This window comes from Eubalaena glacialis, chromosome 9 (genome assembly GCF_028564815.1).
Source record: "Eubalaena glacialis isolate mEubGla1 chromosome 9, mEubGla1.1.hap2.+ XY, whole genome shotgun sequence".
In the NCBI taxonomy this organism is placed as follows: Eukaryota; Metazoa; Chordata; class Mammalia; order Artiodactyla; family Balaenidae; genus Eubalaena; species Eubalaena glacialis.
The window spans coordinates 88,018,432-88,031,296 of NC_083724.1; the positions used below are offsets into that span (position 1 = coordinate 88,018,432).

At 45.7% G+C, this 12,865-nt stretch overlaps 1 protein-coding gene across 5 annotated transcripts in view; it reads left to right on the plus strand.

Moving 5' to 3' along the window:
- Nucleotides 1–12,865, plus strand: part of AOPEP (aminopeptidase O (putative)) — a 424,069-nt gene that overhangs the window by 261,990 nt on the left and 149,214 nt on the right. For all 5 annotated transcript variants that reach the window (XM_061200582.1, XM_061200580.1, XM_061200581.1 and 2 more), the window contains exon 6: nt 8,535–8,724. In XM_061200582.1, the coding sequence (XP_061056565.1) occupies nt 8,535–8,724 (190 nt within the window). The remainder of the gene's footprint in view (nt 1–8,534; nt 8,725–12,865) is intronic.

Genomic DNA, 12,865 nt, shown 5'->3' on the forward strand with positions numbered 1-12,865 from the left:
AAATTTTTAGCTATTTATATGAAATTCAGATTTAACTGAGTGTCTAGTATTTGTCTAGCAACCTACCTTTAGGTGATTCTGAAACACGCTGATGTGGATCAAGCAAAACATGCACGCGAGCCAGGCTGCCTGTATTTGAATCAGCTTTGACACATACTAACTATGGGATCTTGGACAAGCAGTATAACTTCTCTGTGGCTTAGTTTACTTGTGTGTCAAACGGTGATAATAATACCTCCCTCACAGGGTTAGTGTTAGAATTGAATGAGTTAGTGAACATAAAGTCCTTAGAACTGTGCCTGAGAGAGGGTAAGCAAAGTCTAAGAGTTTACTGTCATCAGTACTTTATTTTTCCTTTCCTTTTTCTCCACCACCATCATTCCAACCGTCAGGGAATACTTGAACTCAGCTTCCTTCAATTCTCTTATCCTAGATCCAACTTTGATTTCGTGATAGAACTGATTCTGACACCCTAAGCCCTAAGGTAGCTCTGGTGCTTGTTCCTACCCAAAGTAACCTCCTGCTTTGAAAGCTAGTTGACAGTGTGGCTGTCTGGCAGAGGAAACTCGTGCGTCCTTCCACACCAGCATCTGCTTTCAGGGCTCATCCTCTCAGCCTGCAGTGCCCTGCTGTATCCAGGCCTATGGCTGTAACGACCAGCCTTTGTGCTTCATGTGTGCCTTCACCAGCCCCCAGCACAACACTTAAACACATTTCTGACTACATCTTGAGTTTTCAGATCCCCAGATTGCCTGACTGGGCCACGGATGCTTGCTCTCGGTTGTGGAAGCAACTGATGGCCCCCTCACCAATTAAAGTTCTGAGTCCTTTTTGGGAATTCCCCACCATTTCTTTCTTTACACTTGATTTGTGGGTCCAGAGAGTGTTTGCACTGTATTTCAAAGGAAACCCATAACCGCACTGCTCTTACTGCGGGTGGTGCAAGCTGCCCAAACGTCTCCCTTCATGAAGCAGCTTTCCAAGCTTCCACATGGCCACAAATGACAGACTTGTACACGCAGCGAAAACCAACTGGATGAGCTATGATGGTTCTCAGTTGCGCCATATTATTGCTGTTCTGGGAGTGAAGCAAAATGCATTATTTTATTAAATAAAGATTTTCCCTGTATCATGGTGGAGGCTAATTTTATTAGCTCTCTTTATGGGAACAAACATCATCACCCTGGTTGGGGAGGCCGGGAGCGGGGGCGGGGGTGAGGGAGCAGAGAGAATCACATTTTGTCATCCATGTGCTCCAGTGGAGGCTGCCAACATGTTTTAATTGGTAATTACTTACCAGAAGAGTTCTCCAGATCCTGCAGAAAATGCACAGCTCTCAGTTCATAACTCATTTAGAGATGATTCAAAAGACCTCTTCAGCTACAATAAATATTGTTTATATAGTTGGGTATGGGTGTGCCCCTGGTATCCAAAACACCAGAGTGTTCAGTAACTTCAAAAAAAAAAAAAGTTAATTCTTTGTTCTCCTCTATGAGAATCGAGAGACGCCTTAGGTTGAACATGTACCTTAAGATTCAGAAAGAAAGGAGTCCAAATCTAGAGTTGGAAAATTCAATCAAATACTGGTTTTTGTCTCTGAATCTTTAGCTTTAAAACCTGAGACATCCACTTGAAGCTTTATTTAGCTTCTTAGGTGAGCATAACCATGAGATGCCAACCCTGCCACCTTCCTTGGGCAGGGTAGCCTGAGTTAGGTGTAGCCAACTACTAAGCATCGAGTGCCGGGGCTGCCTTCACTTAGCACGCAGGACTGAGATCTAGAAATCCAGCTCTAGGGACGATGCCTGCACGCAGAAGTGAAGTGTCCGCTCTGCTTACGGCTCTGCTTATCGCTAGCTAAGCAGTCCACCAAAGGCGGTCTCTGTTTTCTAGAGTCAGAGGTGGTCTCCATGTTTTGTCATCGCCATGCTATTAATTTTTTCTCTTAACAGTAGGCCAAGGCCAGCACTAAACAAAATTATGAAGCTGGCAAAAATGTTTCGGTGTCCCCAGCGGCACCACTTTCCCCCTCCTTATACCTCAGGAGGAGCCCCCTCTCTCCTCCCAACTGTCATCCGTGCTCAGCTTTGGGGCCTTTCCCTCTTTTCTGTGAGCAGCCATGCGGAACCTGGTGGGATCCAGATGTTACACCTCAACGTGCCATGAGGCCATGCGTTTCTCCTCCTAAGATAACTGCTTCAAACCTGAGATGATAAACTTGTAGCTTCTGTCCATAGGTTGGTTTGCTTTGGCAAAACGTTTTTTAAATGTGTTGTCTACTTCCCCCTATTGTTTCCTACTTTCCTCCTGTAGTTACCTATTTCCTTATATTGTTATCACTCCCCTAATCTCGTTATCTACTTCCCTCATCTTGTTCTCCACTTCCATCTTGTCATCTACTTCCTACCTTTTGTTATGTGCTTTCCTCATTTTATCTGTTTCCCCACCTCTCATTATCTACTTCCCCATCTCCTTACCCACTTCCCTCTATTGTTATCTACTTCCTGACTTTTGTTACCAGCTTCGCCCATCTTACCTACTTCCTTCATCTCATCATCTACTTTCCCATCTCCTGTCTACTCCCCCCACCTCTTTGTCTACTTTCTCATCTTTTTTGTACTCCCTCCACTGAGTTATCCACCTCCCTCATTTTGTTATCTTCTTGGCTCCTGTAGTCCTTTGAGTTTGTGATCTGCTTTAAACCATCTCTTCTTTAAAAAAAAAAAAAAAAAAAAAAAATCAGAGGATTTTTAGGGCAGTGAAACTACTCTGTATGATACTATAATGGTGGATACACGTCATTATACATTTGTCCAAATCCACAGACTGCACCGCACCAAGAGCGAACCCTAATGTAAGCTACGGACCCCGGGTAATGATACATCAATGTAGATTTGTCATCTGTAACAACAAACGCACCACTCTGATGGGGGAGGTTGATAGAGGAGGAGGCTGTGTGTGGCGGCAGGGCACATGGGAAGTCTCTGTACTTTCTGCTCAATTTTGCTGTGAACCCAAAACTGCTATAAAAAATAATGTCTCTTCAGGAAAAAGAAAACTCAGGCTTTAACAAAAGTGGGTGGGAGGTAGAGGCTGGGGAGAGGCAGTAGGCAGTCTGGCATGTTGTCCTTCCTGGGCTCCTGAAATCATACCCTAGGGACTGACCCTTGCACCTGCTTGTCTAAGCATCCCCTTGCAGTGGCCCACAAGGGACCTGGTGTAGGACAGGGTTAGGAAGAATGGTGTTGCATTCAGGAATTTAGGCTCTTGGGGGGGCGTCACCAGAGGAGTAGTGATACTCCCCTCTCCCTTCCTTCCCTACCTTCCTTCTCACCAGAAAGAGGCTGAAGCTTTGCTGATCACAAGGTCTGATAACCTCCGGTCAGTTCTAGCTGGGTCCTGGGGTGTGGCTGGTCGCTCGCCTTGGGTGGACTCTGACAACGGAGCACCAGGGAGAACAGTGAGCATTGTACCACCAGCTTGAGCTGGCACAGAGGAATGGGAGCCCTGAAGCCACAGGTCTAAACCCAGTGACCCTGGGCAGAGTGGGGCAGAGTAGGACTTCAGGGTCAAGACTGTGTGAATGGAAATACCAGCTCCATTACTTACCAGCTGTGTGACCTTGAGCTAGTCATTTTACCTCTCTGTGCCTCACTTTCATCATCTGTAAAATGGGGCTGATAATAAAATCTATCTCCTGAGATGATGTATGTAAAATATAGTGCCTAGCACATAGCAAATACTCAAGCATTTGAGTCTTTCGAAGGAGTATATGTTTCTGGTAGAGGTCTCTGGCCCTGGGGCCTCCCCTCAGTCACTCTCTGCTATAGTCAGGTTGGCAGTTATAGCCAAAATTCATTTAGATAAGTGAGTAGAAGTTTTACTGCCTCTTTGCTATTTAGAATTTTTATTTTTTTATTTTTTATTTTTTGGCTGCACTGCATGGCCTGCGGGATCTTAGTTCCCCGACCAGGGATCCAACCTGGGCCCCCTGCAGTGGAAGCGCGGAGTCCTAACCACTGGACCGCCAAGGAAGTCCCGCTATTTAGAATTTTTAAAGGAAAACATATACTAACTAACATTAGCTTTTTCTCTCAAACCTAGATCCTTGTGTTGATCCACTGTAGTCAGTTTTTAGATCTGGTTTCCCCCTCAGGCTACCGAAAGGCCCATATCCCCATATCTCCTAAGGCGCCAGTTTAAGACTACAACATGTGGCCACAGCGCGGGATGCCTGATGGAGCAAAGGGAAGGTTACTAGTCTCCACTGAGCAGTCTCAGAGCCAGAGGGGAGCAGGGGCCCTCCAGGTCATCTGGGCCATCCCTTTGCCTTTGGGACAACAGACACGTCCCCTACCTTAGACTGCATCGGGGAGCGGGGCTAAGGGATTTCATTGCAGAGGCGAAGGGGCCGGAACCGAGCATTTGGTTTCTAAATGCACCGAGTGAGGTACTGGCACAAATCACATCACACCTTACAGAGGAAGAGAAAGCATGTCCTGAGTCTAAGGGACAGCTAAATACGATTTGTTCTGCCTTTCAGATTGCCCCAGACTACTCTGAGTCTACCTTTCAGTTATCCAAATTAAATTTGCAAGTAATTAAGTCATGCAAGTAAAAGTTGCTTTCACATGATTATGAGGCCCTTAGAACTCTCCAGTTTAAGTCTGAAAGTACAGGAGCCTGAGTTCCCCTCTTTGTTTGTTCTTCTTTCCTCTCTATAATGGGCTGTTGGGCTCCACATGTTGTTGAGATTGTGAAAAACTTTGAACCCATAAGAAATTCAAACTTGATGAATATGTGTCTGTTTCCTGGACAAACCTCCAAGGATCTGTACAAAAAGTGAATCTGCTCCCCCTGAGGGGAGTTGGGATCTGCTCCAGTGTAATGGAGGGGTGGCCTGGAGCTCTTCTTGTCCTTAACCAAAAGCAACTTCCTGTCCTCTTGGTCCCCCTGCAGCCTGCAGGGCTGGAGCCCCCAGTGCTGTACCTCTCCCTGAGCAGCAAGGTGGGTCACGCTGGTCACGTCTCCCTGGACAAAGCAGAAATAAATCACACTCCAGCCCCTGCTTAAGATCTGATGAAATTCCCCATTTCCGCTCCAAATTGAATTCCTCCCGAAGGATTGGAGCAGCTCCCGCGTAATGAAGGCACTCCTTCCTCCTCTGCTAGAAGCATGTTTTAAATGAACTGACACAGCCTTCTAATCTGGGTGGGGAGGTAGCTTTTAGGAACAATCTTGAGAAACTGTTTTCAGACCAGAAATGATATTTCTAATCTTGAGGGGCAAGGCGGCAGACAGACAGTACCACGTGGCCTTTGTCGGGAGGCAGCCCCGCTGCTGGTGGTCTCCTGGGAAAGAAGGAGAACACGTGTCCTGCTGTCGCTCTGCCCACCCCCCTGCTCTGCCCCGCTGGCCTCCTAGATCACTTGCAGTGAAAGAGAATTTATGATGGAGAATACAAACAAGAGGGCTTGTACTTTTTGAGAGTTGAAAATATTACTTTCCCACCCATCTCTTATTTGAGAAAAATGATCAACTCTGTGATTTAAAAAAAAAACCAAAACCAAAACCAAAAACCTTCTTTAGGATGAAGATGTCATTGAAGTGATTATCTTCCGTCCTCTGTAACGATGATGAATCAACAATTTGGCATTTGTAGAGGCAGTTGACACAGGCCCTTTCAGGGGAAAAAGGAAAAAGAAAAAAGAAAACCCGTTTTCAAATAGGGCCTGTCAGAATGAAGGCTGGTGCCCCGCTGGCTGATTAGGACCATGAATAAGATTCTGAGAACTCAGAAAGTGTGAGGAGCCCAGGGGTAAAACTTATAAATCAAGTGTAAGGTAGGAGTAGAAAATTCTAAACATTCATTTTGTTTTGAAGGTGGGCATGAAGGAGATTATCTGCTGGTAGAGGAATATTTAATATTATTCCTTGAAGTGAGTTTAAGAGCATTATACCTTTCTTCATTCATTGTTGGAAAAAGCAGTTTAAAAATTCTACTTAACATGAAAAATCCTGACATTTAGGTTCAAAAGGAGAGGAAGATATTCTCCTTGAAAAAAAATTCTATTGGTCCTTTTATGCCAGAATTTTGTTAACAACCCTTGAGAAAGGTTATCAAAACCGTACTCTCTGTTTTTAATTTAGTTTAAGAAAGAACCTATTTCCCTCATAGAAGCTATGATCCACAGGTAAAACCCAACCTTAGACGACAAACTCCGCTGCAGGAGGATTTGGGGTCTGGTTCTCAACTGGAAAATTGCTTTTCAGGGAGAAGGTCATGTTTTCCACTGATAACAGGGTCATTTATATCAAGTGAAACGCACATCCTCCAATCTAGGAGGAAGTTTAAGCTTTGGTCTTTCTCAGAAGACAGGAGGAAATACATTTCTCCCTGGCTAGGAAGAAAGTATTGAGGATGGGAAGTGGGAATTTAGGCACCATTCCAGCAATGCCAGGGTCTGTCCTGAGCCCAACCAAGGCCAGAGTGGTATCTCCAAAGTACTGACAGGTGGGGAAGGAGGTCTGGTGGAGACAACAAAGACTGTTGAAGGGGAAAAATTACAGGACAGGAAAATGAAATGCCATCCCCCTACACACAGCTGCTTTTGTGCATTCCTTCAGGCCCTTGCAGACTTTGATATTTGCATAAAAGGGCCTGGCTCGGCTTCCACACTGGGACAAAGCAGCGAGCAGGTCGCTGTGGACAGGGCAGCCTTTTTCTTCGTGAACAGTCTCGCTGCCATGTCACAGTCATCAGCGTGTGTACGCTTCTTGGGCTGCGGGGTCGGCTCAGCCGTACCGTCTCTGTAACTGCGTGTGCACCGTCTGGGTCTCTGGCCAGCAGACCTTTCCAGTGCAGGCTGTCTGTGAGTCTGTTTACAAAGCCTGAAGTTGCTTCTGTTTTGCTTTAGCCAAAAGGGTGAAGTGCTGCCAGCAGTATGTCTGGAATGTTATTTACTTGGTACATTTCTGTGGCTTTTCTTTGCAGTGCTGCACATGCCAGAGCAAAGGGTCATTTACTTGAAAATGCCAGGTTTCGCAGTTTGTCTTCTCCATGGGGCGACTTTCTCAGGAAGAGGAAGTTTAGCTCCTGGGCCTCTGTTTCCTCCCTCCCTCCTTCCCTCCCTCTCACCCTTTTCCCTTTCCTTCCTGTCTGCCTTCCTTCCTTCCTTTTTTTTTTTTTTTTTTCTTGAGTTAGTGCTCTGAACTTCTGTTGTTGCATACTGCATCGCACCTTTGTATCCTAAATGCCCCAACTACACTTTTAATTCCTGGCATTTCTGGTGGACTCTGCCAGGATCCTGGCGGACACCTTCTCATTTGCGCGCCTGCCCTGTTATTATTTCACATGAAAGCTGTCTGTTTTGGCACACATGACTCCCGCGCTTTCAGTTGAGCTCTCTGAGCGGAACGGGCGATGCTCTGCAAGGCAAGTACAGGTGGGGTTTTCTCTACTGGCGGCCGTGGGGGCAGAGGACAAAACCGCAAGCCGTCCTGGCTTGTGCAGAGCCCATACGATGGCAAATGCATGGCTTTTGAAGGAACGAACCAGTGTGTGCAGCTTCTTAATTTGGAAGGTTTCACGACTGCTTTTGTTCAATCGATGGAGGAGAGGTTTCTTTTTTTTAAAGAGCAAATTCTTCATTCATAAGATGGTAAACAAGTCCTGGAAAAATGAGAAATACCGAAGGTGGAAGCACAGGAGGTATTTCCTTTGCCTCTTCTCTCTTCAGCCTCCCTTCTTCCCATTTCATCAATGCAATTCTAATCATGGTATTTGGGGTTTTAAAACAAGGTGTGGGAAATGAGATTAGATAAATCTCCCTGGCTGGTGCCAGCCCTGGAACCATTTGCACACCTGAGTGAGTTAATTCCCTTCTCTCTCTCTCCGCCTAGTTTTATGTCATGGGAGCGTATAAGCATCTATAGATAGAAGATACCTTTGAAAATCTCGGCCTCACACAGACTCAGCCTTTATCAGAGTCTCTTGAAACCTCACCCACTCATGGCACCTAGGAGTTTGTTGCCTCTGTAACCACCCTCAGTCTGAACCAGAAAATGTTTGGTTCCATTCTTCTCGGCTTTTCCTGTCCTTCTGCATGACTTCTCACTTTGTTTGTAAGCTGCTCGGATTTTTTGGCTGAAGGGTCTTCTTTGATCACTGTCTCGACAGCATGGGCTTCACATTCTCACACCTGCTCTTCTTTTACAGTCCAGATTTCAGGGTAAGTGCTTCCATCACCTTGTAATTTCTTCAGTGTAAAACCTCGGTGCAGGTTGCTTATTACAGGTAATAGCTGCTTGATGACGGAGACTGCTTGGCAGAAAAGGCAACCTGAACCGCTGCCAGGAACTTAAACTGCCACTTTATTTATTTCTAAAAGCATCTAAGCTGCGAGCCTATTGGTCGTGATCTAGCATGCACACGATAATAACAGGCTGGCAGGGCTGAGAAAGCCAGCCCTGGGGGCAGCCATGAGGACAGGCTCTGATAAGACTGTGTGTGTTTTCTCCCCCATGATCCACAGCCCACACCTCGTCTTCCTCTCTCAGAGCACCTTGACTGGAATGAGCCAGCTCTGTGGGACCCGTCTCTGCCATGAAATTGCTCATGCCTGGTTTGGCCTGGCTATCGGGGCCCGAGACTGGACGGAAGAGTGGCTCAGTGAAGGGTTCGCCACTCACTTGGAAGATGTATTCTGGGCCAAGGCGCAGCAGGTAGGTTTCAAGTGCGCTAAGCATTTCACTACCCAGAGTCAAGTTCAACTCAGAGTCTTCCTTTCATTCAACAGATAGGTATTGAGTGCTCATTATGCACTTAGGCACTTGTTCTATTTGCTTTGTAAATGGGAGGAGAGTCCTTGCTCCCCACGGGGTTCATGGTCTAGCGATGAGAGAGAGAACAGATAAACGACTACATCTTTAACATGTAGTGATGAGTACTGTCAAGAAAATGAAGCCGGATAGAGAGAGGTGGGTTTAGTGCTGTTTTAGAAGGTGCTTATCAGAGAAGCTCTCTGATAAGGGGACATTTGAGCAAAGACTTGAAGAAAAGGTGGCGCTGTGCATACTCAAGCACTCTTTTGTGGTATGGTTGTGGTGTGTTTTGTTTTATTAAATAATGAGATGAAATTTTAAATCAAGAGTCATGATCTCAGATGTCTGCTGGCAAGTAATAAAGAATGAAGCAGTTGGTGTTATAGATTCGGGAATGGTAAGGACTATGGCAAACCGGAAGCTTCTCCTCAGCTCTAACCGATTGCTGTCATGCTGAAAGGAGGGCTCAATACAACCTGGACTTCTAGTTTTTTAAAAGAAATTATGACTCTGGATTTTTATGTGAAATTTACTAATTTAAAAAATATGCAAACCAAACCTACACCGAGGCCAGACTTAGTCAACACACTCCCAGTTTACAACCTCAACTTTTTTTTTTTAACTTTATTTTTATTTAAAAAAAATTTTTAATTTAGGTAAAATTGACCTATAACCTTACACTAGTTTTGGGTGTACAACATAATAATTCTATGTTTGTATACATTGTGAAATTATAACCACAAGTCTAGTTAACATTAGTCACCTTACATAGTTACAATTTTTTTTCTTGTGATGAAAACTTTAAGATCTACTCTTAGCACTTTCAAAAATGCAATACTGTGTTATTAACTATAGTCACCTTTCTGTATATTACATCCCCAAGACTTGTTTATTTTAAAACTGGAAGATTGTACGTTTTGACCCCTTCACCCACTTCTTCCACTTTCTGACCCCTGTCCCTGGCAACCACCAGTCTGTTCTATGGATCTGTGAGCTTTGTTTTTTATTGTTTCTTACAACCTCAACTTTAAAGAATTAGCCACCAGCAATAAGGAAGATATGGCAGCTAACCGGCTTCCTGCTTATTTTCTAATTTCTAATATTTGGCTACTTCTGTTCCCTACCATCTCTACACACTGGACTACTTGACTTTTTCTGAAATTCCCAAGTTTGTGCATATCTGCATGATTTTGTTCAAGTTCCTTCTGCCTGTTGAAATCCTATTTATCTTTCACTAGCAGCTCAAGGTCACCTTCCCTTTATAGCCCAGACTGTTCATCTCACTCACAGTTCAATAATACTCTTCTAGAAACTTTGGATTTCCACTGTATTTGTACTTACTCACCTGTTTTTTCTCACTTTTTTCTTCTTCTTTCTATCGTCATGACTAGACTGTGACCTCTTTCAAAGTAGCACTGTGTCTTACTCATCCTCCCCCTTTCACACCTTGGCTGTAGAGCTAGCAGCATGCATAGCTGTGTCCCCCTCCACACAGAATCCTGTGGAGAGAGGCCACCTGGAAGGTTCTCGAGCAAAGGGGCTGGGTTTGGAGTCGGACCAGACTTGGAATCCCAGCTTTGCTGTTTACAGTAGGTTATGTAGCCTCCCTGAGCCTCAGTTTCCTCATTTATAAAATGGGTATAGGAATGCTTAACCTTACAGAGTGAAAAGGATAGTGTGTGAATGAGCTTAACACAGTGCCTGACGTGTGGAGGGTGTTCAAGAAATACCAGTTCTCCTTTCTTGTTCTCTTCCTCTTTGATTTTGCCACCACCTTGCACATAGTAGGCATTCAACAAGGATTAAATAGGTTTAGTGTAAATGTGCCTCTTTCACCATCACTTCCCTAAGGTACTTCCATCCTGAGACAATCAGATTTATGCTATTCTTCATAATCGTGAGTGTATGTCAGGCATCTGATGATCATCTCTCTGTCCTTCATCTCCTGAATCCCCAAAGAGCACTCCCCCTTTATCCTTCCCCTTGCCTGTACCTCCTGGAATCTCTTTGCTTGTGTCCTCCCTCCATCTGCCTTACCTTACATCTGTCTCTACTAAAAAAGGCACGACGCTGGCCTGGCTGCATCTCACAGCTGCACAACTTCCATGTGTCCATTCTGTGCTAGATCTGTAGGGATAAAAGGATAAGACTACAACGCTGCTCTGGAAGAGGTCAGAGTCTAATTTTGAAGATAAGGAAAGCACACAGTAGAAGGAAGAAGAAAATAAGTTAGAAAAGAGAGGTAAACACCAAATATTGTGGGAGTTCACAGGTGGAAGAGGCTGGGTATGAGAAAATCCAGAAAGCCTTCTTGGAGGAGGTGACTTCTTGCGGGCCTCAAAGGGAAAGTAGGAGTTGAAGTTTCTCTGTCCCTCCTTTTCCCTTAGCCTGGAGTAGGGGGCAATCCACCTCATCATCCTTTAAGGTACATGCAGTAAGTCTTCAATATGTGAAAACATGGACACCCCTGAAGCGAAGTGGCCATTCTAGAACCAGCACAAAGTTTGGAAACATTTCCAGAGTACATCCATTGCTCTGGCCCCTTCCTTGAAGGTTGAGTTAGACTGAGCTGCTGGTGGTCCCTGACAAGTGTTCACAGCAAGCCTCCCAAGCAGGAGAGGAGTGCTCCTTGGGGCAGGAAAGGGTGGGCTGCCTCACAGGACTCCCAGTCAGCAGGTCATTTCATCACTGAACAGGGTGTGAGGGTGCAGTGTTGCTTTGCTGCCCAGGAGACTGCACTGTGCAGCACCGAGCATTAGCAAGTACAGCAAAGGGGAGTGAGAAGTCTTTGAACAAGGAGATAAAAACCCACATTCCTCTCAGAGTGGCATTCTGTAGGGAGAGGTGAATTGAGTTAGTGGTAAATTGAATCGTATAACTTGTCATCAACTTGGAGAAAGTCTAAACTCCTTCACAGCTGTCGTAGTCAGCTCGGGCTGCCATAACAAAGTACCACAGACCAGGAGGCTTAAACAACAGACACTTGTTTTTCTCACAGTTTGGGAGGTTGGAAGTCCAAGACCAAGGTGCTGACAGGCTTGGTTTCTGGTGAGGCCTCTCTTCCCTGGCTTGGGGAGGGCCATCTTCTCACTGTGTCCTCACATGGCCTTTCCTCAGTGCACACATGGAGAGAGAGTTTTAGTGTCTCTTCCTCTTCTTATAAAGACACCAACCCTATTAGATTAGGGCCCCATCCTTTTGAACTCATTTAACCTTAATTACCTCCTTACAGGCCCTATCTCCAAATATAGTCACAGTGGTGATTAGGGCTTCAACATATGATTTTTGTTGGGGAAGGGGACACAACTCAGTCCACGACAACAGGACACACACAGTGTCTTGATCACCTGGCCTCTGCTAGCTACTTGGCACCTCTGTCCCTCCCTGGCTGGCAGCCTGCTCCCTGCCTGACCCTAACCCTCACCATTTTTAAAACATTTCACACTCTTTCCAGGCCCCACGAGCTTTGTACATGCTTTCCATCTTCCTGAAATTCCTCCTCCCCTGGCTGGCTCCTGCCTTCCCTGGGGAACACCTCCTCAGGAAAGCCTTCTGACCACCCTGGTTGGCCAGGTGGCATCTGGGTTCTTCCTTAACCCCTGCCATCACTGAATTCTGATGGTTACTGTGCTTATCCGTCTCCCTGGACTCCTCACGTTCAGAGCTGTGTCCATGATGTCGTCAGGGCCTAGCAGAGAATCAGTAAATATCTGTTGGGGGAACTATTAGGGACCTTTAATTCCCAGAAATGCCTGTAGACACTGGCAGTTCCCTCCCCAGTGGATGCTCTGCTGCCCTCCCTTGTGGGGTTACAGCCATGGGGCCTTGTGAGCACATCGAGTGACAGCAGCCAATTCTGACCAGTAGGGCAGGGTGCGATGGCCTTCCCCCCCCCCCCCCCACAAGAGTCAGTCCAGGCAGTGCACTCTTTCTGGTTATATGCAAACGGAATCATCTGGGTTGCATTAGCTGGCTGCACTGTAAACAGCCCTTAACAAAACTGAGGGCTGGGAAAAGTAGGAGGTAAATGGAGAGGACCTTT